General features: G+C 37.2%; 1 protein-coding gene across 1 annotated transcript in view; it reads right to left on the bottom strand.

The window, feature by feature from the left end:
* The window catches only part of LOC117435422 (thrombospondin type-1 domain-containing protein 7A-like), a 173,815-nt gene that overhangs the window by 6,442 nt on the left and 143,746 nt on the right, over window positions 1-23,627 (bottom strand). The window contains exons 16-29 of the mRNA XM_059012046.1: window positions 22,403-22,581; window positions 20,511-20,516; window positions 20,261-20,394; window positions 19,801-19,954; window positions 19,140-19,281; window positions 18,223-18,338; window positions 16,955-17,072; window positions 12,768-12,913; window positions 12,041-12,215; window positions 9,973-10,146; window positions 8,631-8,726; window positions 5,796-5,878; window positions 3,867-4,080; window positions 55-142 (exon numbers count right to left, since the gene is read on the bottom strand). Of these exons, the coding sequence (XP_058868029.1) occupies window positions 55-142; window positions 3,867-4,080; window positions 5,796-5,878; window positions 8,631-8,726; window positions 9,973-10,146; window positions 12,041-12,215; window positions 12,768-12,913; window positions 16,955-17,072; window positions 18,223-18,338; window positions 19,140-19,281; window positions 19,801-19,954; window positions 20,261-20,394; window positions 20,511-20,516; window positions 22,403-22,581 (1,825 nt within the window). The remainder of the gene's footprint in view (window positions 1-54; window positions 143-3,866; window positions 4,081-5,795; window positions 5,879-8,630; window positions 8,727-9,972; window positions 10,147-12,040; window positions 12,216-12,767; window positions 12,914-16,954; window positions 17,073-18,222; window positions 18,339-19,139; window positions 19,282-19,800; window positions 19,955-20,260; window positions 20,395-20,510; window positions 20,517-22,402; window positions 22,582-23,627) is intronic.

Genomic DNA, 23,627 nt, shown 5'->3' with positions numbered 1-23,627 from the left:
TTAAAATACTAGGGCAATGCTGTTGGAAAATTGTAGTTAGTAAAACAAACTCACCAAGCTAGATAAATCATAGAAACTATAAAGATGAGTAGCACAAATGCTCCAGCAGCTACACCATAAACCCATGTCTTCAGTTTCCCATCTGTAAACAAGAAGGTTTAGTTAGGGTTAGTAGTTATCATTCTTTGTGACTGTTGAGTTAGAAAACGTAAACATGGTTTAATAGTTAGCATTTTGTTGTTGAGCAGGTTATTCGTTCGCCCAGTGAAAGACACAGGAGCATCAGCACACAAACTGAACGCAGGGTCAGTATTTAAACTGCCTGCTCCGGCAGCATACAGTACAAGCCTACAGTAACACCCACACCGATTCTCTAAGCTGATCATGTCATGTCAGCACCAGTAAAGCAAAAACTGTTCCTTACTGGAAACATTCATTGGCCACTGTAACAGGGGAGATCTGTGCTGACTGTCTGACGCATGCATGGTGCTGCAGGAAAAGGGCAGCAGCCTCGTAAGATCCGCCTGTCAGTTATGGCGATGACACAGAGAGGTGGGGAAGAGGGTATGTTAGCTTTCCCTCTCTCTGAGTGGCTGAGAGGCGGGCCTTGGGGGATTGCTGGGCCTATAAAATAACACTCTGTTGTTCCCTCAGCTCAAACAAAAAGAAAGGACAAACGAGAGAAGAAAATAAATATAGGGGTAGCGGGGAAACCGTGGGCAGACCCCAAAAGTATTAGAGAACAATCTGAAGGAACGTTGGAGTGTAGGACGGAGACCCGGGCCGTGCGGGTAGCAATGGTCGGGGAAACACTGCAGAGTGCAGCACCTTTATTTTGTAGTTTTGAGGAACGGTGGAGTGTAGGACGGAGACCCGGGCCATATGGGTAGCAACGGTCGGTGAAACGCTGCACAGTGAATCACCTTTATTTTGTAGTTTTGATTAATAGTGTTTTATTTTCACTTTTCCATTGTACCTTCTGTTTTTGATTATTATTTTGTGCATCTGCGTGTGCACTGAATGTGAACTATCAGTTGCTTCTACCATTTCTGGTAACAATAGTGCAACAGTGCCACATTGTGGCCACAATAAATCGTTCACCCAAGTGGTGTTTAGAAACTCCAACTTTCTGTCTCCTGTGTCAGTGAATTCCTCACCCTTCCACAGCCTCTTACTGGACACCCAATATACAGTGCCGTGAAAAAGTATTTGCCCCGTTTGATTTTCTGCATTTTTGCATATTTTTGACACTGAATGTTATCAGATCTTCGACCAAAACCTAATATTAGATAAAAGGGACCTTGAGTGAACAAATAACACAAAAATGTGATACATATTTCATTTATTTATCAAAGAAAGGTATGCAACACCCAATGCCCCTGTGTGAAAAAGTAACTGCCCCCTTAGGCTCAATAACTGGTTATGCCACCTTTAGCAGCAATAACTGCAACCAAACGCTTCCTGTAGTTATTGATTAGTCTCTCACAGCGCGGTAGAGGAATTTTGGCCCACTCCTCCATGCAGAACTGCTTCAACTCAGTGACATTTGTGGGTTTTCGAGCATGAACTGCTCGTTTCAGGTCCCGCCACAACATCTCTGATGTAGACTTGCTTGTGTGTTTTGGATCATTGTCCTGCCGCATGACCCAGCTGCGCTTCAGCTTCAGCTCACAGACGGATGGCCTGACATTCTCCTGTAGAATTCTCTGATACAGAGCAGAATTCATGGTTCCTTCAATGATGGCAAGGCATCCAGGTCCTGATGCAGCAAAGCATCCCCAAACCATGACACTACCACCACCATGCTTGACCGTTGGTATGAGGTTCTTACTGTGGAATGCAGTGTTTGGTTTTCGCCAGACATAACGGGGCCCGTGTCGGCCAAAAAGTTCCACTTTTGACTCATCTGTCCATAGAACATTGTTCCAGAACTCTTGAGGATCATCCAGGTGCTTTTTGGCAAACTTGAGACGAGCATTCATGTTCTTCTTAGTGAGCAATGGTTTCCGCCTTGCTACTCTGCCATGAATCCCATTTTTGCCCAGTGTCTTTCTGATGATGGAGTCATGAACACTGACCTTAGCCAAGGCGAGAGAGACCTGCAGATCCCCGGATGTTGTTCTAGGGTTCTTTGTGACTTCCTGGACGATTTTACGCCTTGCTCTTGGAGAGATTTTGGCAGGACGGCCACTCCTGGGAAGATTCACTACTGTCCCAAACTTTCTCCATTCGGACAATATGGCTCTGACTGTGGTTCGGTGGAGCCCCAGAGCCTTAGAAATGGCTTTGTAACCCTTTCCAGACTGATAGGCATCGACAACTTTTTTTCCGGATGTCTATAGGAATTTCTTTTGTTTGTGGCATGATGTGCCTCTAGAACCTGTGTGCTGACAACTTCACTCTGATGGTAAGGGCCAAAGTTAGTCAGATTTATATTGGGCAGAGCTGGCCCAAATCAGGCCTGGTTGTTAACCAAAGCTGACCCTAATTATCCCTTTAATTGGGTTGAGTTAACTGGGGGGGGGGCAATAACTTTTTCACACCTGAAGATTGCATGTTTGATTACCTTGCACACCAAACAAATGAAAGAAGCACCAAACTTTGGTGTCATTTTTTCTCTCAGACTCCCTCTATATACTACTACAACCCACAAAAAAATCTGACCAAATACAATGTGAAAAATGTGCAAAAATGCAGAAAATCAGACAGGGGGCAAATACTTTTTCACGGCACTGTATATACACAATCCCAGATCTGTTGGGCTTTTAATGGATACTAAAGTGCTGTTATCTAGGAGAAGTTAACGTTTTCCATATTACTGTATCTGTACTTTAATCAGATACGTGATACAAGTGTACATATTCTATTTAAACTACTGTGTAGACATATTCATTATTTATTTAGAGACTCAATTGCATAATTTTATTTTTTTAAACAAAAATTCTGGGTTTGTTTAACGATACACAATGTGATATATGCTGGATTTGTTTTTTTGTGGTGCAAAATTGATTACTGAATTTTTTACATGACCAGCAGAGGGCACCAGCCATCAAGTTATGCAATAATGTCATTATTTTTCCACATTATTTGTCATTATTTTTTAAGAACTTTAATATGAACTGAATGTATTTATATGTTAACATTAACATCTATATTTTTTTTAAATAAATCTACTTATTTAATACATTTCCAAATGTACAGAATATGTAAACGTCCATGTTGAACACTAGCAGATATGAAACACAGGACCTACAGTAATGAGACTCAAATCACATACAAATAATACCTGTGGATTATACAAAAATCCACCATAAAACACACAGCAAAAATAAGTAATAGTATATAATTCATTCTGTTAGCTGTTCACTTGCTATATACTGTAGTGGATGTGATTTACAGTATAGCTGTGTAACATTTTATAGTAATGCTAATCTTTTCAATTGTTTGAAATATAATTTGGAAATATTGCTAATGAAATAAAAAAAACGCTAATGGTTTTGCTCACACCATGTTGTCAGATTTGATCATGTTTGGCAACGGATTACTGTTACAGCAGTACTGCACCAAATTTTCCTATGAACAGATCCCCACATTCTGTAAGCAAATTTAAATCACTGAGATCCCTTGACAACAGCGACATCTACAGTACTGGCAACATTCATATATGACTTTTAGTTTGGATATGAACCAGAAATATAAAGCTATATAACATGTTGTTATTACAATAATAATGATAACTGTACTTTATTTTTGTGAAGTGATTATTTTCTACTACAATTTAAAAAAACAACAACAACATAATTTTACATGACAGTACATTTCTGTAAAAGGTTGACGCAATTAATTCCTATTGTACATGACCTCACCTTGTCCAAATGGCTGTAAGAACCAGGTTCTACCGCCATGCCCTGGCTGGTTGGTGGACGGTTGGGTGGGATTGATAGCTCGGCTTGTCTTCACATCTGCCTTTTTGTCCCCCATTGTTGGCATCTCAAGTACTGGAATCAGGGTGCACTGATCAAGCACGCCATCCGACGTCATCACTTCAGTAAAACCTACCTCGCAGCCACAAACTCCAAGCTAGTGTGGAGAACAGAACAGAATCAGGTTTAACATTGTACATAAAAAAAATGCCCTGTACAACAATACATACAAAGGAATTCATATATTCCACAAATGAAATAAAGCATTGCTGCCCTTGACAAGGTATTTATCCTAAAATAAGGACCTAAAAAAATGTTGTGAATCAGAAAAGCTGATGCAGATCATCCCTTGCTGGTACATTTTTTTTCAAATCATAAAACAGTGCTTATCTTCCTTTCAGAACTTGAAACAGTAACTTCAAGATTGTAGACTCATAGCATTGTTGCCCTTCTCTGGATATTCTTAAGTCTAATAATGGACGGTGACCAGAACTTAATGCAGAGCTCCCTAAGTCTGACCCTCTACCCCTCACATCATTTCAAACCAAGTATAAATAACACAAGTGACATGACCAGTACCACATTTCAGATAACTGACAAAACAGCTGTTTAATCTACTGTAGCAAAGTGCCTCACACCAGTCCTAACACGGTTGCAAACATCCTAAATGGGGAGATATGTCAGGGACCAAAGCGACTTACTCCTAAAGATCCATAACTGCACCCCATGCTTGTGCTTTGAGGCACAGCTTTTGAAATACAGTAGTATCAACGATGTCTCATTAAATGTGCTTCAAGAGAATCACAATATACATGCTATGCAGTCTGCCTGCAGTTCTATTTTTGAACTGGCCTCCAGTCACAGGGTATTGCGCAGTGGTGTGTGTGTTTCAATGTAAAATTGGGAAATATAGGGAGGCAGCTGGAAGTCAAGAGAATGCCATTTGATAACGTAAGCCTATAAATACAGTTCTGCTGGAATGGGGACGCAGGCTTTTAAGAATTATTTTCTTCTGTGTTATCAGGTGTTTTAGAGCTTAAATTGGGCACTGCTGGGAAATTTGCAGTCAAGCACTTAAGAAGGTGGTTTTGTCCTGATGAAAAATATTACTATTTTTCACAAAATGAACTGCTGCAAGAATCAGACTTGAAAAAATAAAAGCTGCTGACAGTTGTGTTGCACCTAAAAGCCACTTGAAGCCTCAGGCTGCTTTTTAATAGCATCAGAAGTTATGTCTGCAGGCTGATTCAGGGGTTGTCAGATGTCATCATTACAATAGTGTGTCTTGTAACATCAATGCTCAAAAATCTTACTTACATATATATATATATATATATATATATATATATATATATATATATATATATATATATATATAATGTATGGAAGCAAAGCTATTTTTTATCAGAAGTGCTCAATATTGTTTTCGCAAGGCTAAAAGGGCTTTACAAATATGACTAAGATAATGGTTGGGATGCTTTAACTGCAATACATCTTGAAATTCAACCAGTGAAGCACAAGTCTGCTTTGGCCGTCCTTTATAATGTACGAAGGGTTCTGTACCTGAAAGCATGTGGTTTACAAAATATGGAAACCAAGGAGCCAATTTACTGCAATGTGGCAGACGGGTTACAGGTACATTTCGATTTAGATGTCATTATAACCCTGCAAATATGAAATACTGTAAATAACTCAAATCTTATAAAACATGGCAAGTATAGTTACTTACATAAAAATAAATAAAAAAAAAAAACACCTGCTATTCTAGATTAAATTACTCTAGTGGATGGGCCCCTGTGAAAATTAACATACATTTTCAAACAGCTACTAACAAATAATTCACAGTAACTTCAGTACAGCTAAGGCTCTTACCTCAGTGCAGTAGGATTGAGGTTTATTGCAAGGTGGATCACAGGACCTGTCAGACACAGGCTGGCTTGTTAAAGGACAGCCACCTATGGAACAATGGTTAATAATGTTAGACAAGGTAAAAGTGTTCCCACAAGAGACACATTAGCTGAGACAGTGATTTGCATTCTTTGATCATACTGTCAAAAATAATGTGTTACGTGTTCATTGTTGTACAGGTGGACAGCATAAAAATAAGAAACATTTACCATGAGATAAAAGATCAACCTCTGCAATTACTGTTTCTGCACAACTCTGAGCACTGACGAAGCTTTGGGAGGGTTTGTAGATTTTAAAGTACAGCAATCACTGTAAATAGTTGTTTGTTTTTTTGTCTTTTTTTGTGTTAGGGATGACAGGCTGGATCAGCAGGTTAATGCAGATGGATGGATCCTGGGGTTTAAAAAAGTAGTCTGTAATAACATTCAAAGCACTAGTGTTTTAAACTTTGTTGCACTGTTTATGGGACGCAAGCTGATAAGATTTAATTTAGATGTAGTAGGAGACAAAAACATACCTTGTTATATATATATATTTTTATATATAAAGGGAAAGGGCAACATACAGCATATCTGAGCTATTAAAAGTGCAAGAATCCTCACAGAAGTCTGAATTAGGGACCGCACTACAGCAACCAGAATCAGTACTTTGGTGTATTAGAACCGGGGTTCCCAAACAACAATTGTGCACCGCCCCCTAGGAACTCCCGGTCATGGTCGGCAGTGACATAGCCTGGATTCAAACTTGCGATCTCCAGGCTATAGGTCACATCCTGTACTCCGCGCGAAGCGCCTTTACTGGATGCGCCACTCGGGAGCCCCCAGTACTGTACATTATCATCATGTACACTGACACAGTGATGCTCTTACTATGAAGAGCATGCACCATCAGCATAAAGCAAGCTTCACACACAACTAACCAACTCCAAAATACAATTCACATTTCATGTTGGAAACATTAAATTGTTGTAATGAAAACCAAACTAGCTAACTCAGTTTTGCTCATAACTTTTCTGCAAGAAAGGTGTGATTTGTTTTATGTGTTGGGAGAGTAGGGCATACACATTAGACAAATTTGACACATTAGTCTTTGTTTACTGGGAAAAGAAAATGCCTAGAATTTGTAGGTCATTCGTGAATGTTTTGTGAGTTCTGCATTGAACATTGCTGCAATAAGTCCCATATATCTAGTAGGCTGTAAAAAAGATTCCTATGTTATTTATTATTCCATACAACAAAGGAAACGGAATTACATTGCATTCAAGTAGCCCATGTAGCATAAAATAAACTTAAGGTACAACATACATAGGTGGTAACATTGGAAAGGATTGCCAAGTTTAAACTACACAAGACTTCTATACCTTTTCCTGTACATTCATTTATCATTGATGTGACAAATGTGCCAGGCGTTCTGGGACAGTCTGCACATCTACATTATACAGTTTTCATGATATTACCTGTGAAGTTCAGTCTGCCTGAAGACAAATGGAGAGATTTTTTTTTAGCTAGCTTTAAGGCTATACTATCTTATTTATAGTAATACATTGAAATGGCAGACATGATTTAACCTTATTGTTATTGAGTGTGTAATTAGATGCATCAAGATATCAGATCACAATCAGATCAAAGCTCACTGTCCGTGCCAAAACATCATACATGTATATAAACTATTTAGGTAAAAGACGCATTGCATAACATTTTTTAGTTCCAATTTTCAAACGGTTTCTCTGATGCGACAGTGACCTGTAATTAAACCCTTTGGGGCTCTGTTCAGAACATTTTTAAGCAGAATGCATATCAGTACGCCATGAAATGGGAGATTCTGCTCAGACATGTAAATCCACAAATGTTGCTAACGACTTCATATGTGAGCAAGTGGGCCATCTGTGATCTTTTGCACATTTATCAGTGTGTTTCACTATCTTGTTACACATTAAAATTGGCAGGGTAAAAGACCAATTGTACAGATCTGAAAAAGGAATGTTAAATGATACTTCATTTACACAGAGTTATGTACTTCATCTGCTATATCAGCTGTGTTCTGTTTGTCTAGATGATGGGACCCATTACAGTATATTGTACATACTCTCTTTAGCTAGAAATAGTGCTGAAATACAGCACACCAGCTTTTGCTATGATTCAAATGCAAATGATCTGTGTAAATGACTGAAAATCAGAGCACAAACAACATTAAAGCAAGTACAGAGAAGGTGTGGCGTATATAGATAATGATAACCGCAGTGTACGGCCTGCTATTTGTTGCAGAGTTAACTTAAAACTAGGTTAGAGAGGTAAATACAGCGACAATCCCAGGAAACAGTTTCTGCTCTGCACACAGGCATAATGGATTTAAACCAGGTCAACATACAGTAGAAAGCTTCTGAAATTGGCACTTCTAAAGACAGAACAGATTTAAAATAGATCAGCTTATGGCAATACACGCTTGAAACCGTTGCTTTAGCTGTGTCAATTCTGACAAGGGCCAGGTGGCAAAATCCCCTAATAACATCAAAGCTGTTTGTGTAACCAAAGACAAAATAGCTTGAAAGTGCTTCTGCCACCAATCTCTTCATCTTCCATCATCTCTATGCTCTGCTTTAGCAAATTACACCACATTGTTAACCCAAAAGTCCTAGTGGTCTGTTAGTTTTCAGAGTATTATGTGTCATGACATGACATGTTTGCCACTTGCTCGCATATTTTATCACTTTGCTTGGTCTTCGTATGTCAAAAGTTCTCGCTCATGTTCCTTTATTTGCTAATCTGAAACACATGTAAGATTTCGGGGGGATGCTATTACCTGTTACGTTTAATCCATCGGACCGTTGACACCAAATTGAACGGGAAGACCCTCTCCAGGGGCTGGTCATCCACTTGTATTCATAGCACTCGCCATCTGTATGGGATACAAAGAACAGCTGCTTAAAAAACAAAACAGGAATACAGTTTTGTATTTATTATGAAACCAGTGCCGGTTAGTAATTTCAAACCTATTTGTCTGAGATTCATTTCAATGACAATTGCCTCTATTTTCAATAAACAAGCAGGACCTTCACTCTAAACCTAGGCACAGCCTGATTAATAGAAATAGCATCATCTTGTTTTAATTTGATTTAAAACAGATACCAATTACTTAATAACCTATTTGTGATGAATATGCTGTGTTTGAGATAGTTAAACATTTACATACTGTAGTATGGGCTTTCCAAATTTGTTATCAAGAGTTAAATTAAAGTTGGTAAAAAACAGAAATTCAAAAAATAGTGTATTTTTTTGAAAATATTTACCCATAGAAAAATGTATTTAGTGTCTGTCTCTAAATACGTTTGTATAAACAGCGGTTTTCTAAAAGCAACACTAATGAAATAGTGGTGGAATAAATATTCAACGAATCAATGCTTGAAATGTATCCAGTGGCAAAAATGACTGTTTGTATTCATTCATAAAAGTTATAAAGGACTGTATCAAAAAGATGCAATGGAAACAATGCTCAAATGACAGCTGAATTACATAATGCATTCTACAATACAGAGAGGTTTTCTTCTTTCTTTAATAGGTCATTTGATGGGATACCAGGTTCATTATTATTATTATTATTATTATTATTATTATTATTATTATTATTATTATTATTTACTGTACTGTGACACAAACACATTTTTCCAGCTAATTTAAAATGAAGTTTATAACTAAAGATCGGGAGGAGGGTCAGTCACCAAATTGAATCATTCAATTTACACATTAACTAATTAAGATCATTAGCACTATAAATACCCTCTTCATTTACCTCTCAGTTGCGTTTCGATTTCATCGTAACCCACCACCTCCCCATCTCCACCATTTAAAAAAAACAATTTTAGGTTTTGTCTATGAGGGTCTCCTTGTCCAGTCAGCCAGGCAGCGAGCCCTCAAACCAAGTTAGGTTTGATGCCAAATGAATGTGTGTATATACAACATACTTCACTGTAAAATCGCATACTCTGCATTCTCCACAATAAATATTCGTACTAAAACATTTTGTGATTGGCGTTTGTCCCAAACTACTGAAATTACATTTTGAAAGACTATTCACACAAGAAATCTCCCTGTTGGTTTCAGTTCCAGCACTATTATGAAGTCAGTCCAGTGACTGAAGTGCTCACCTGCACAAGGCCGGGATTCCCACATTTGTTCTGGACACTGCTGTTGATTATCCTGCTCTTGAGCTATTACTGCCCTGGAACGAACCTGAACTGCACCAAAATCCAGGACTTCCCCATTTACACAGCTGAGCTGGCAGGGGCTCCATTCTGTCCAGTCGGTCAAGTAGCAATCACCTACAAATCAGAACATCCATTCTACATTTAAAACAGGTGCCGGTGTGTGTACTGGATTTGGAAAAAAATTACTATACATCAAAAAACTATACATCAAATACATAAAAAATCAAGATGTTAACACATGTTTCAGTGGTTTTGCAAGTGATTAACAGCTGATTTTGTCAAATTGCTTACAACTAAGTGTATGGGCACATGTTTAGCACAACATCCTGACATTTAACAAATGACTGGGGTTTTAAAATTGTATTGTATTAACTATGCAAAGTATTCTATAAACACTGGGAGAAGTAAATTAACGTTATCAGTACAAGTAATTAGGATAAATAATTCAGAATTTCCTTTTAAAAGAATTGTCTGAAAATAATGGTTTATAAGAAGAACACACTGCAATATGTATGAAGTGATTTGCAGACGCACACTATTTTGTAAAGCTCTATCACAATTATTTGATCTAGCCTGAACCGAGTAACATTATTAATTAAAAGCAGTAAATTATATTTTCAGAATGGAAAGGATAGAAATAAATGGGTATCACAAAAATCACAGCTTATTAGAAATGCACAATTACAGACATTAACATCCATGACAAATGAACACAGCAAAGGAAGACATTACAAAGTCATGTACATGGAGGGAATTAATAGAAACATTTATCAAAGCAGTCCTGCTGGTGGACAACTGCTTTTGAAATAAATATGTGGGCTAAGAATGGAATATTCCATTAAAAGTATACAAATCTCTCGACAAGGGGAAGGGGTTTGTTTCAACATTTGAAACATAATAGTGGCTTTATTTCAATGGATCATTAAATGAACAAAATCCTTCAATCAATATATGTTTTTTTAGTTGTGTTATTTATATTCTGTACATACGTCATACTCCAAATAGGTGCAATGCATTTTCTGAACTAAAGTTCCAGATTTGAGGACCATGGGTCACATGATCATTCCAATTATGCCTTACTGAGTAACATCTCCAATCGTCATAAATGGGTAAGACTAATAATAACTACAAAAGTGTTTGCTACAAAAGTGTTTGTAGCTTTTCGGGTCCTTGCAGCATAGATAAACTCTCTATTTCCATCATCTGGTGTCTAAATTAAAAAAGATTGCTTTCATAAACCAATAAAATGGTAATGTGCTTTAAAGGCCTGCAAACTCAATTTCAACTTAAATTGGCTTCCAGCAGTATGTGAGTTCAACATCCCAACATCCCTGTACTACACAATGAACCCAATACATATAGAAAAACTGGTCACACTTTATTTTAAGAGCCACTTTTTAGTTTACTAACTGTTAATAAACATTGTTCATTTTGAGCTAAGGGTTATACATTAAGATCTTTATAAACTAATGTAATGGGCAGTGTTGTGTGATGCTGTTCCCTGTCGATAAGATGAGGTTAAACGCTCTATAACCACGAATGCAGATGAGACTGGCTCGTATGTATTGTGGTTAAGACGCCCCCTAATAAAGTCCTACTACAGTAACAATTTGAACTGATTTCAAATATATGACTGACTGGGAATTGGTAATCTGTAGATATCCCCCAAATTACAGGCTAGGTTCTGAAAGATCTTTACTCTAAACCTGGACTGAACAACTCTGACTTAATGCTTGTAGGTTGTGTCTTGGAAAACTAGGTCACCACGAGCTGCATCCACAGCATGTAGAATACCTACTCATAAACAATGCCAATACATAGTTTAATCATAGTTCCACAAGTGGTTCCCAAGATATAGCCTTCAAAAGGATTTAATCAGGTGTTAATACCGTGAACAGATTGCTATACCAATTATTTTAGCACACAGTGAAAATACATGGATTATATATAACTGTATTTGTGTAAACTAAATCAAAACTCAGTTTTATGTTCATAGCTTTCTCTGTACCTGGACATGGGACAGCACAAATCTCTTCAAGTATAATGTCTTTGCCTCCATCTACAGAAGGCTCCACCTTTTCACAACGCTCCTCATCTACTGTGCTTCCATGATCTTCCTTGGAGCCATCAAACACAAAACATGAGATGTTCCGGAACCTCACACCTTCTCCACACTGAGCATCCTATCAAAAGAAAGGTCAAGAAATGTATTTTAATGCAGCATTGTACCTGCTTTAGCAGATTATAGGATTCATGTGATTGAATAAAGGTCTGCATAACAACACTTCCCTATAAATCCTGTACAATTTTACACGTATTAAATCAAGAACAATCTAACAAAATGATTTATTTTGAAATGAAGTTTTTTGGTGATTGGATTATATTAATGCTATCCAAAATGTCATCACTGGAGCTCACCTACAGCATCACACAACAAATACACATGAACATTTAGACATGAGGAAATACACATGAACATTTAGACATGAGGAACTACACATGAAGCAGTGACCTGATCTACATATCCAGTCTCAGTGCATTAAGATTACTGTAAAATGGCTCTTTACTAGCATGTAAACAGAAGGTTCTACTGGTATTTTAAAGGAACACCAGGCAGATGGGGTTTTTACAGTGACTAGACAGCCCCCTAACGAGTATCTAAAAAAGAACGACACCGATAAAAGTCCTTGAAAGTGCGAATAATTTGCTTCTGATGGGATCCTGTATTGACATACATCAACTTTGCATTCAGACCACCGACTATACTGCCATCTGTAGCAGGGTTTGACTGGACAGGGTTTCCACTGCTCCATCTGTGAAGGACACGGCCTGCCGTCCCCTTGAGAAGGCTGAATCACAGTTCTCTTACGCCACATTTTCCCTGAAACAAAGGTGATGCCAGATACGCCAGTGAGCAGCATTATAATTGACACATAGTGTACACAGATAACACCACAAGGGGCTGCTTTGCATCTTTTTAGTGTCAAGAAAAAAACATTTTACATGTTGTCCTGTTTTTATTCAGAAGTAGTTCAGCTTTTACCAATTCATACTGAAGTAGAATTACAATGAACATTACAGCTTTTCTTTTTAAATTTAAAAGAACTCAATAACATAGATTTTTGATACTTCTTTCCTGAACAAAGGTAGATACCAGTTTACTGGTTGACTGTATTTATAGCTGACCTATTGTACAGAGAAAGCATTAAGAGATTTAACATCATTTAGTATTTCTTATAATCCCTTTCTTCTTCACACATCATCTAAATATGTGCTACATTTTCATTTCATTTTTGATGCTTTTAGCTTTTGAAATGTTCAATGTCTTCTTTTTCACAAAACCAGACTTGAGATTATAGATTTTTTGATAAGGACAATGGGATTTCTAGCTTTTTGCCACAGAGTAGTTTATAAATGATGGGATCACAGTTAAGTGTAATTTGAGGAAGGTTCAGGGATTTAGTTTTTTAATAAAAAAAAAATTGCTAAAGTAAAAATGCACCAGCATCAAAAACCTGCTTTTCAAGCAGATTAAGGGATACAATCCTCTTTAGAAAATATCTGTAACCAGATCTTTGCAGTAGTGCTGGGAAAAAAAAGTGTATACATTTAATCCTTAACAACATTAAATCATATAGGAAGAACCTAGACCTAGATCATATCCACTGTCTATTTCAAAAAGTTGTATCACCCATTTGTTTTATTCTACTTTCAAACCACTTGAGCTCACCTTTCCACTGTCATTACGTCTACTTCCACATTATTATAGCAATTATTCCTCAAAGCAGGGCAATAATAATAGAATGGAAAATAAATAAGAATAAAAATAACGAATTGCTGCAATTCATCTATTCTACATTACCTGTTGAACTTGAAAAACTTACAGCAAACCCCCCCCCCCCCCCCCCCGGGGTTTGCCCATCTTTTGTCCCAGTAAGTAAGATTAGACTGAAAGTTAAAGTACCCTAATCACCTTTGTGCATTGTATTCCAATATTTACTTAAGTGGAAAAGTCTCAACCTGTATCAAACCATTGGTTGTTTAAATAATGGAAATTTAGAAATTGAGGTCAAATAATAATAATAATAATAATAATAATAATAATAATAATAATAATAATAATAATTTAAAAATGTAATTACACAGGCTCCAAACCAATCCTTACAGATATTATTCAGTATAACTCATACTAATGTCTATTAATTTTAACACAGCCAGCAGCAAACAAATTATAATTAGTCTTTCCAGCTGCCAATTCCTTCTAAAAAGCTAGATTGGTAAAAACCTACCTAAGGCAGTTTCAAAGATACCCCTCTAACCCCCATGCAAATTTCTGTTTAATTAGCGGGCATCCATTTGCCATTTATTTGCTCATTTAAAAAATGCACTGAATTTCTCTCCACAGGCTGCTGGGACATCTTTGAAGTCAAGGACAGACAGAGAAAACAGCATGTGGGTGAAAGTAAGAAGGCAGGAGCCACCTTCACCTGATCACTGAACACATTTCAATTAAATGGTTTTAATTATTTATTGAATATGGTAGATGAATATGAGCCTACAGCACAGGATAATTCTTGCTTGGGCAGAAAAAACTGTTTGTGTCTTAGTTTATAGAAGAACTCTTTTTCAGGGATGAACTGAGGGCATTTAACTGTATGCTGAGCATTAGAATCTATCCCTTTCTCTATGCTGTTCTGTAATACTTGGAACAAACACTTTAGTGTTAAGAGTTAGAAATAAGAGTTCTAGTTTAGTACATATTACAATCTGTCTCTATTTTGAATTACAATATTAGTTTGTGCAAACAGCATTTATTTTGGTTTGATTTCAAGTTAATGTCTTGTATGTGATGCATACAAGTTATACTTAATAAGTAGGGTTACCAGACATCCCCGGAAAAATTGGATTTTCTCAGTTTTTGTCCGAGTCAGAACAAGTAAAATTGTTAATGTTTCGGTACTGCTATTTTGTATTCACATTTTTTAAAAGTACAAAACTGTAGCAGTGTGCTCAGCAAGTTAAAAGCACAGTAATTTATTATACAAAAATAAAATAAATAAGTTATTGGAAGACTTAATAATTTAATAATTAATAGTTTAATAATTCTGATTATGCATTTAATGATTATTATTCTGTTTAACTTCCTGGACAATTGCGCTTTGATTAACACAGCCATTTGTATAACTGATGGCACTGTAGTGCTGTGAAAAAGTATTTACCCCGTGTCTGATTTTCTGCATTTTTGCATATTTTTGAGACTGAATGTTATCAGATAACAGAATGTTATAACCAAAACCTAATATTAGATAAAAGGGACCCTGAGTGAACAAATAACACAAAAAATGATACATATTTCATTTATTTATTAAAGAAAGTTATGCAACACCCAATGCCCCTGTGTGAAAAAGTAATCGCCCCCTTAGACTCAATAACTGGTTACGCCACCTTTAGCAGCAATAACTGCAACCAAACGCTTCCTGTAGTTATTGATTAGTCTCTCACAGCGCCGTGGAGGAATTCTGGCACACTCCTCCATGCAGAACTGCTTCAACTCAGTGACATTTGTGGATGAACTGCTTGTTTCAGGTCCTGCCACAACATCTCAATGGGGTTTAGGTCTGGACTTTGACTAGACCATTCCAAAACTTTAAATTTCTTGTTCTTCAACCATTCTGATGTAGACTTGCTTGTGTGTTTCGGATCATTGTCTTGCTGCATGACCCAGCTGCGCTTCAGCTTCAGCTCAAGGACGGATGGCCTGACATTCTCCTGTAGAATTCTCTGATACAGAGCAGAATTCATGGTTCCTTCAATGATGGCAAGGCATCCAGGTCCTGATGCAGCAAAGCATCCCCAAACCATGACACTACCACCACCATGCTTGACCGTTGGTATGAGGTTCTTACTGTGGAATGCAGTGTTTGGTTTTCGCCAGACATAACAGGGCCCATGTCGGCCAAAAAGTTCCACTTTTGACTCATCTGTCCATAGAACATTGTTCCAGAACTCTTGAGGATCATCCAGGTGCTTTTTGGCAAACTTGAGATGAGCATTCATGTTCTTCTTAGTGAGCAATGGTTTCTGCCTTGCTACTCTGCCATGAATCCCATTTTTGCCCAGTGTCTTTCTGATGGTGGAGTCATGAACACTGACCTTAGCCGAGGCGAGAGAGGCCTGCAGATCCCTGGATGTTGTTCTAGGGTTCTTTGTGACTTCCTGGACGATTTTACGCCTTGCTCTTGGAGAGATTTTGGCAGGATGGCCACTCCTGGGAAGATTCACTACTGTCCCAAACTTTCTCCATTCGGACAATATGGCTCTGACTGTGGTTCGGTGGAGCCCCAGAGCCTTAGAAATGGCTTTGTAACCCTTTCCAGACTGATAGGCATCAACAACTTTTTTTCCGGATGTCTATAGGAATTTCTTTTGTTTGTGGCATGATGTGCCTCTAGAACCTGTGTGCTGACAACTTCACTCTGATGGTAAGGGCCAAAGTTACTCAGATTTATATTGGGCAGAGCTGGCCCAAATCAGGCCTGGTTGTTAACCAAAGCTGACCCTAATTATCCCTTTAATTGGGTTGAGTTAACTGGGGGGGCAATAACTTTTTCACATCTGAAGATTGCATGTTTGATTACCTTGCACACCAAACAAATGAAAGAAGCACCAAACTTTGGTGTCATTTTTTCTCTCAGACTCTCTCTGTATACTACTACAACCCACAAAAAAATCTGACCAAATACAATGTGAAAAATGCAGAAAATCAGACAGGGGGCAAATACTTTTTCACTGCACTGTGTGTGTATATATATAATATTATTTTAACTGCATCGGCGTTGCTATAGCTTCACTGCATTGGAAAAAAAAAAAAAGTCCTGGTTTTTCACTCCGGAAATCTGGTAACCCAAATAATGAGGTTTACCTAATAGTCCGCAGGACTCAGAGCATTCTGACCAGGCAGCCCAGTCTGACAGCTGGCAGTTCACGGGACATTCCACAACACAGGACATGTTCATTTGCCAGTTTTTCTCCAAACCAAGCTGTAAGAAAAGATTATCAGCATTTAACATTTGTCAAGTCAAATATGTCAAGTTATCTTGAATGACCTTGTATTGCCTGGTTCCAGTAGGCAGAGCACAAGCCTAAGGTCTTCTGTTATAATTTGGACTGTCAGAAACATGAAAAAAATATCTGTGTTCTCTGCACAAATGGGAACAGTCAACAACATGTTTCACAGTTTAGAGTAACCGGCTGCCTCTTGCTGAGAATTATCTCATGGGTTAAATTATGATGGGAGTTGAATTACTATATAACCCTGAGGGTTGTAGATAATAAGATTCTTAATATACAGTTTGTGTGTATATTAAGACCACACATCTAGTGAATCCATGAAGTGGTTACTGTAGTAGCTATACGCTTTTCAAAAGGTGAGAAAACACATCTGCGTGTAGATACAAACCATCTGGGCTCCATCTGCTTGAGGTTATCATAACTATTTGTTTAGGAGGAAACTTTGGTGAAATATAGTGTTAACATAAAAAAAGATGTGCTAAAAATAGTCTACTGTTTTGCAGTTAAATACATTTTAATGACAAGAGATGAATGGGAACAAAATAGGCTAAAATGATATGGTAAAATACATTCAAATATATGTTTAACATCTGAAGCTCGATCTTGTGAACCTTCAAACATTTTAAAACATCTGTTTCAAATTGGACTCCTGGTTTTTTATCTTCAATTTCACAACAGTTGATCCCTCATATATAGGTCTCTCATATTCAGGTTCAATAAACTTTTCCTAGTTTTTTTTCATATACACTTGTTTCAAATAGGCACTATTAGCTTGTTTATGATATTTAATGAGGGCTTCTGATTTAAATTTTTAACCGATAAAAACCAATAAAACATTCCCCCCGATACAAAAAATAAAATGAAATTGGTGTAAATGTCTTTGCTGGTGATGATGTGGCCCACTACTGGTTATGCTAGGGTTTTATAATAGTATCTTTATGGTATTGGTCCCACTTTTGTGTACGGGTGTGATTGGTCAAAAAACTTAAAAGAAAAAAGAAATTATTTCTAGGAACCATCTGTAATTGTACTAAACAGTGTGTGAGTGACTGGTGGAAAACATGTCAGAGAAGAGCTAAATAACTATGAAAGAATGACACTAAGTTCGATCAAACCTACCTCTTTGCAGTACTTGAGATCGACAGACTTGCCATCACTTCGAACACAGTCTAACATCCGTGTTTTTATACCATTGCCACACACAGCTTTCTCACTCAGCTGACATGTACTCCAGTCTATTAAAGAAAGTACTATCATTAGGACAGCTGCTGTGAAGTGTAGGACAGAGCAATACAAACAGGTGTTCTCAAAGCCACACGACAAACTCTGAATTTGATATGCTTTTAAGTGAATCAGCATGAATGCCCAGGCTTGCGCCAAAGCGACAGGAGGGATTTGCAAATCAGGCAGGTGAAATCAAAGACTATGTAAAATGCTAATTTCTGTTCTATTGAGCAAATTAATACAGTTATATATGCAACCACCTCACCTACCTGGTTTCAACTTTACTCTCTGATTTTCATTTGAAAAGACTAATAATGAAACAGAACTGGGCCTTCTCAACCAAACTATAATAACTGTATAATTTGCCACACAATTATTGTCATATTGTTATACTTGTCATACATGCTAATACATATTTCAGAATTGGTGAACAAAAAGTCAATCATACGCTACAGTTTTTATAATTAGTATAGTATTTTGATGAAGCAGAACAAAATATTTATATTTTAGTGTGAAATTATGGGATACTGGAGCTTTAAGAAAAACTCCAAAAGCCAGTAAATAATTGTGACTAGAGTGAAGAGCCTGCAGTGGCTCCTGGGAGTTGTGAAGCAAACTGGAGCAAGTGCAGATTCAAGAGTTGCTGGTACATTAAAATCCTTAACCATGAAGCCCGTTGAACTCTATCAGTGCTGGTTTAGGTATATTTAGAAAGACCTTACTATGCCTGTGGGAGAAGTTGCAAACAAGGTTTCTGCAATTCTGATTCAACGACTGTAAGCCTGAAGTTGCGTTGTTGTGTTGTTTATTACCTGTGACATTGTATGTGTAGTGGTAGCAGTTCTTGTTCAGACTGCATGCCTCAGTTTCTGTGAAACTGGGACAATCTCTTCCTTCTCCAGGCTTCCTTATGGGATATGCAGATCGTGCATGAGTGCTATTTCCACTACAAGACTTCAATAAAGAAAAAAAACAAGTATATTTATGAGTTAGTCAGGGTTTGTCCAGGATTTCAAGATTTTAGATTTTAAACTTGAATAGAAAAATATCAAAAGAAAATAGCATTTTGCACTTAAACAAAATGTTTCATATGGTGGGTGGACTGTGAATCTTTATTTGGACAAAATAAAACAAACATTCTCATTTCACTGCCTCTCCTCTCGAGATTCAAGAACACAGGAATGCATCCTTAATTTCTGAACAGATAATTACATTTTGTATGTGCTAATGCTGTAGACATCCCACAGCCAATAGAGTAAATACAAACTTCTCTCTGCACTATAATGAGATTTCACCAAGAAACTACATTTTTGAGTCAGTCGAAAAATATGGATGTCTAGGTCCTGAAAATGCAATCCACATTCCACATGCTCCTTTGGATAAGATCTTACAGACTCCACCACTCACTTTTTCCTAATACGGATTTGATTGTTTTTTATCCACTGTAATGTCAGAAAATTGCATAGGTCATACCAAAGGACATCGACTCCATGGTGCCCAGTCAGATAAAACACAGTCTTCAGGACAAGGCAGCTTGCTCTCTCTGGCACCGAGAGGCATGTCTTCAGGGTCACAGAGATAATCTTCTACTTGATCCGAGGGCCCATCTATGGTATTTTGCATACATCTTATGAAACCGAATATTGAGAGAAATGTGTTTTAGTAATATGTAGGTGTTTTAGCCATTCATATAAATATTAAGACTGCCACCTTTAAACACCTAAATACTTAGAAAATCCATAAACTATACACGAACAATAAGCAGCAGACAAGTCCTATGTATTTTTCTATTATGTTGCAATCACATACTGACTAAAAGGCATTCTGTTTTATTCTTAAACAAAAATAATAGAGTGTAGCTTTACATGTTTAAACAATGACAGCAATGTTTAATTAAAGGTTCATCTTTAAGACTTAACCTTGGTGGCATTACCTGACTTTTCTTGTCTGTACACCTTCTCCACAGTTCTCCTTCAGATCAACATAGCTCACTTTCCACACACTCCATGGTTCAGCTGCCCAGACATACTGACTGCAGTCACTATGACATGGGACCACTTCATACACCTAGTTCAAGAAAATCAATATGTCTTATATCAATTTAGTATCACAGAAATGTGTAGGCTTGATTACTGTATGCAGCGCTCTTATTAGATATGGCACATGATAATGTGTAGTCTTACCTGGGCCTGCAGAGATGTATGCAATGTATCCAATCAGTCAGAGAGGTACAGGGGACAAAAGCATTGGGGAAAAAAAAAACAGCTTTGTTCAGGCTATAATATATATCTGACAAACTGCTGCATATTATAACAATAGAATGAGCATTTTTACAAAATACAGCTTTCTTTAAACTGACCCCAGGGAGGGCATACCAGTAGGAATAATATTAAAGTGCACCAGTTATTTGATTCACCACTAAAATAGAACCCGATGACATCAAACTACTATACCATGGAAATCTCATGATTTAAAACACTGAAACCCCAAAAGCTAAGATCTAAGTTTTCCATATATTTTTTTTCTCCTTTACAGCGCATCCTTGTTTTTTGCAATGCATACAAATATGGAATGTGGGAGCTGTAGTTGAGTTGCATGGGCATCCCCTCCCACTCAATTTTCTTGTTCTGTGTTTTTACAAAATGGTCATGTACTATACTGTGGTTACATAAAAGTACTCATTGAGGGGTAGGTGTATGTAACATTAGAGTATTTGATCAAATCTTCACCCAAATTGGATGAATCTAGAGGAATGTGCTGCTTGAAACTAACTGGATTTAATCCAAAGGTCTGTCTTTGTCTAGTTTTAGGATGAAATGCCACACTCCAGGAGCATTCTTACATTGCAAACCGCCTGTGAGGATAAAATGAATTGTACTTATAATACTGATTGACTACTTCTGGGAAGGTATCCTATTAGACACTGCAGTAAGCCTGTGCATCAATGTGAGGACAGTACAGATGGTAATTTCACTGATAGTGGTAAAAACGCAACTGCTTTTAAGAAAGGGATGTCTGGGATAGAACAATTCAGCAACAATATTTTCCCTTTTTATTCACTATATTTTATGTTTCCTGAGTTAGCAATTTAATTTTTTTCAACTAATGATAATTAACTTTGAAGATAATTAATGGCAATAAAGATGTCATCTTCTGTAGTTTTAAACCTTCACAGTATTTCGAATATATTGGCATGCTTACAATTACTGGCAATTCCTAGGAAAATTGGTAAAAAAAAAAAAAAAGTTATCAAAGGCAAAGCAAACAATGCAATAGATACAAAACCAAATGATTATCGTAATGAGATAGTACTATTTCTACTACTATAAACGTGTGGCATATCATGTTAAAACCATAGGAAAGTGTACTTAAGCATAGAAAAGAGCAGGCAAGTGTGGTAAACCACAGACAGGTAAACTGCAAAGTTACCATGGTACCGGCATACTTTATAAGGGCTATGTGTTTAATGGGTATAATCAATATCTGAATTTTTTAGAACCTGTTTAGATTAATTAAAGGCAACACTTACAATTATGGCAACAAACACCTTCCAATAACTCATTTAAACCAGTCATACGCTCACACTGGTATGTGTTTTGTAGTAAACTGGGGTAAGCTTGCCACTTTTCAGGACCTACTGTCTTCTTGTGTAAAATGAACAATCAAGAACTACAGGTAGGAAATTAAACAGGGTGGTGCCTGTGTATTTATTTATGTTTACAAAAACAAAAGTCCAACTCCTTCCATGAGTGCTAAACTAAACTTTGTTCAGTTTTTAACTATAAACTGCACAGCTAAGCCATTTACCAGTACCCAACACATATACTCTTCATGTATAAACACAGGACCTTTCATAAGGTTTCCCCACACAGGTCTCTTCTCAGGCCTTAACAGACAGGCCACAACCCTTTAGAACTGCTATATATACACTCACCTGACTGTAATTATGACACTGGCTCAATAAAACAATCAATTAAACAATTATATTGTGGCTGTGCCAAGCAGCCACAAAACACACATTCCCCAGTGTGCAGGGCCTCTGTCCTATCACAGTTTATACAGTAAAACCCTTTACCTGGTTGACATGGTCCAGTTTAGGGCACGGTCTTCCTCCATTGTAAGGTTTTTCACGAAGCCATTTAGAGCGTACTTTCACACCACTTCCACAAGACTTACTGCAGCGTGACCAGTTAGACCATTCGCTAAGTTTACAGTCTGAGGGGCAGGGGATGATACAGGCCTCTTCAATATAGCCTGAAAGAACATTTTGAAAGAATGGGAATTTAGAATGAGCAGATGCAGTATATTATGTGTTCTGACAATTGTGTCTTTAGTGACTGACATTCCATTACAAAATATCATGGCTAGAAGAAAAACTGAAGTAGAAAACTAAGTGACATGTATGCATACATATGGAAAAACAATTACATAAATGCATGCATCTTGACTGAAAAGCTGAATGGTTATATTCAGAGACTGAAAATATAACTATGTTACAGTAAAATATACCCCGGGGTCCTTTGGAAAGTGAATGGCTACTTGAATATATACAATGGACATATTTCTCATGTTTGATTTAACTGCAGTACAAATTAAACAAATATAATGTATTTGCATAAAACATATGAATTACCTATGGCAGTATTATTCTTACAAGGGATATAGGGAGATGTATTTTTTTAATCCTGCCCAGAACCACTAATCCCAGGATACACCTATAGTATAGGGGTGCACCGATAATCGGTAGCCTATCGGCATGGCACCGATATGAGGAAAAAAAAACACAATTGGCCATCGGCAGTTTGTGTTATTTCAGCCAATAACGTACACCGACATTCATGCTTGAATTTCTTCCAGCACAGAATTTAATGTTTGGTCAAGCGAGCTTACTAATGACGCAAGAACACTGAGACAGTAATTTTCCCAGTGCTGTGTAAGGTACGATCATCCTGCAGTAAATATGTCTCAAAAGAGCGGTGTTTGGATTTTCTTTTTAAATATCTGATTTAAATATCTTATAGGATAGTGAGTTGTGTGCAGCACAACAGACTTGATGCTACATTAAATCCAACGATGAACTGTGAGTGTTTATCTTGCTTAATCTACATTGGTTATGGATGTATTCGGCAGCATTTTGAAGCAGGAATTGATTACTGTGCCATTTTATGTTAAGCAATGTATGCTTAAAATAAGAATTTATATAGACCCTATGTCTTGTTCTAGTAATTTACCTGCACTATCTATTATTATCGGTATCTAATCGGTATCGGCGGATATGAGTTGATAACCAACGGCTGTCG

The sequence above is a fragment of the Acipenser ruthenus genome, chromosome 3 (assembly GCF_902713425.1).
Source record: "Acipenser ruthenus chromosome 3, fAciRut3.2 maternal haplotype, whole genome shotgun sequence".
In the NCBI taxonomy this organism is placed as follows: Eukaryota; Metazoa; Chordata; class Actinopteri; order Acipenseriformes; family Acipenseridae; genus Acipenser; species Acipenser ruthenus.
The sequence above is the reverse complement of the archived record's forward strand: the minus strand, read 5'-3'. Positions and strand labels throughout refer to the sequence as shown.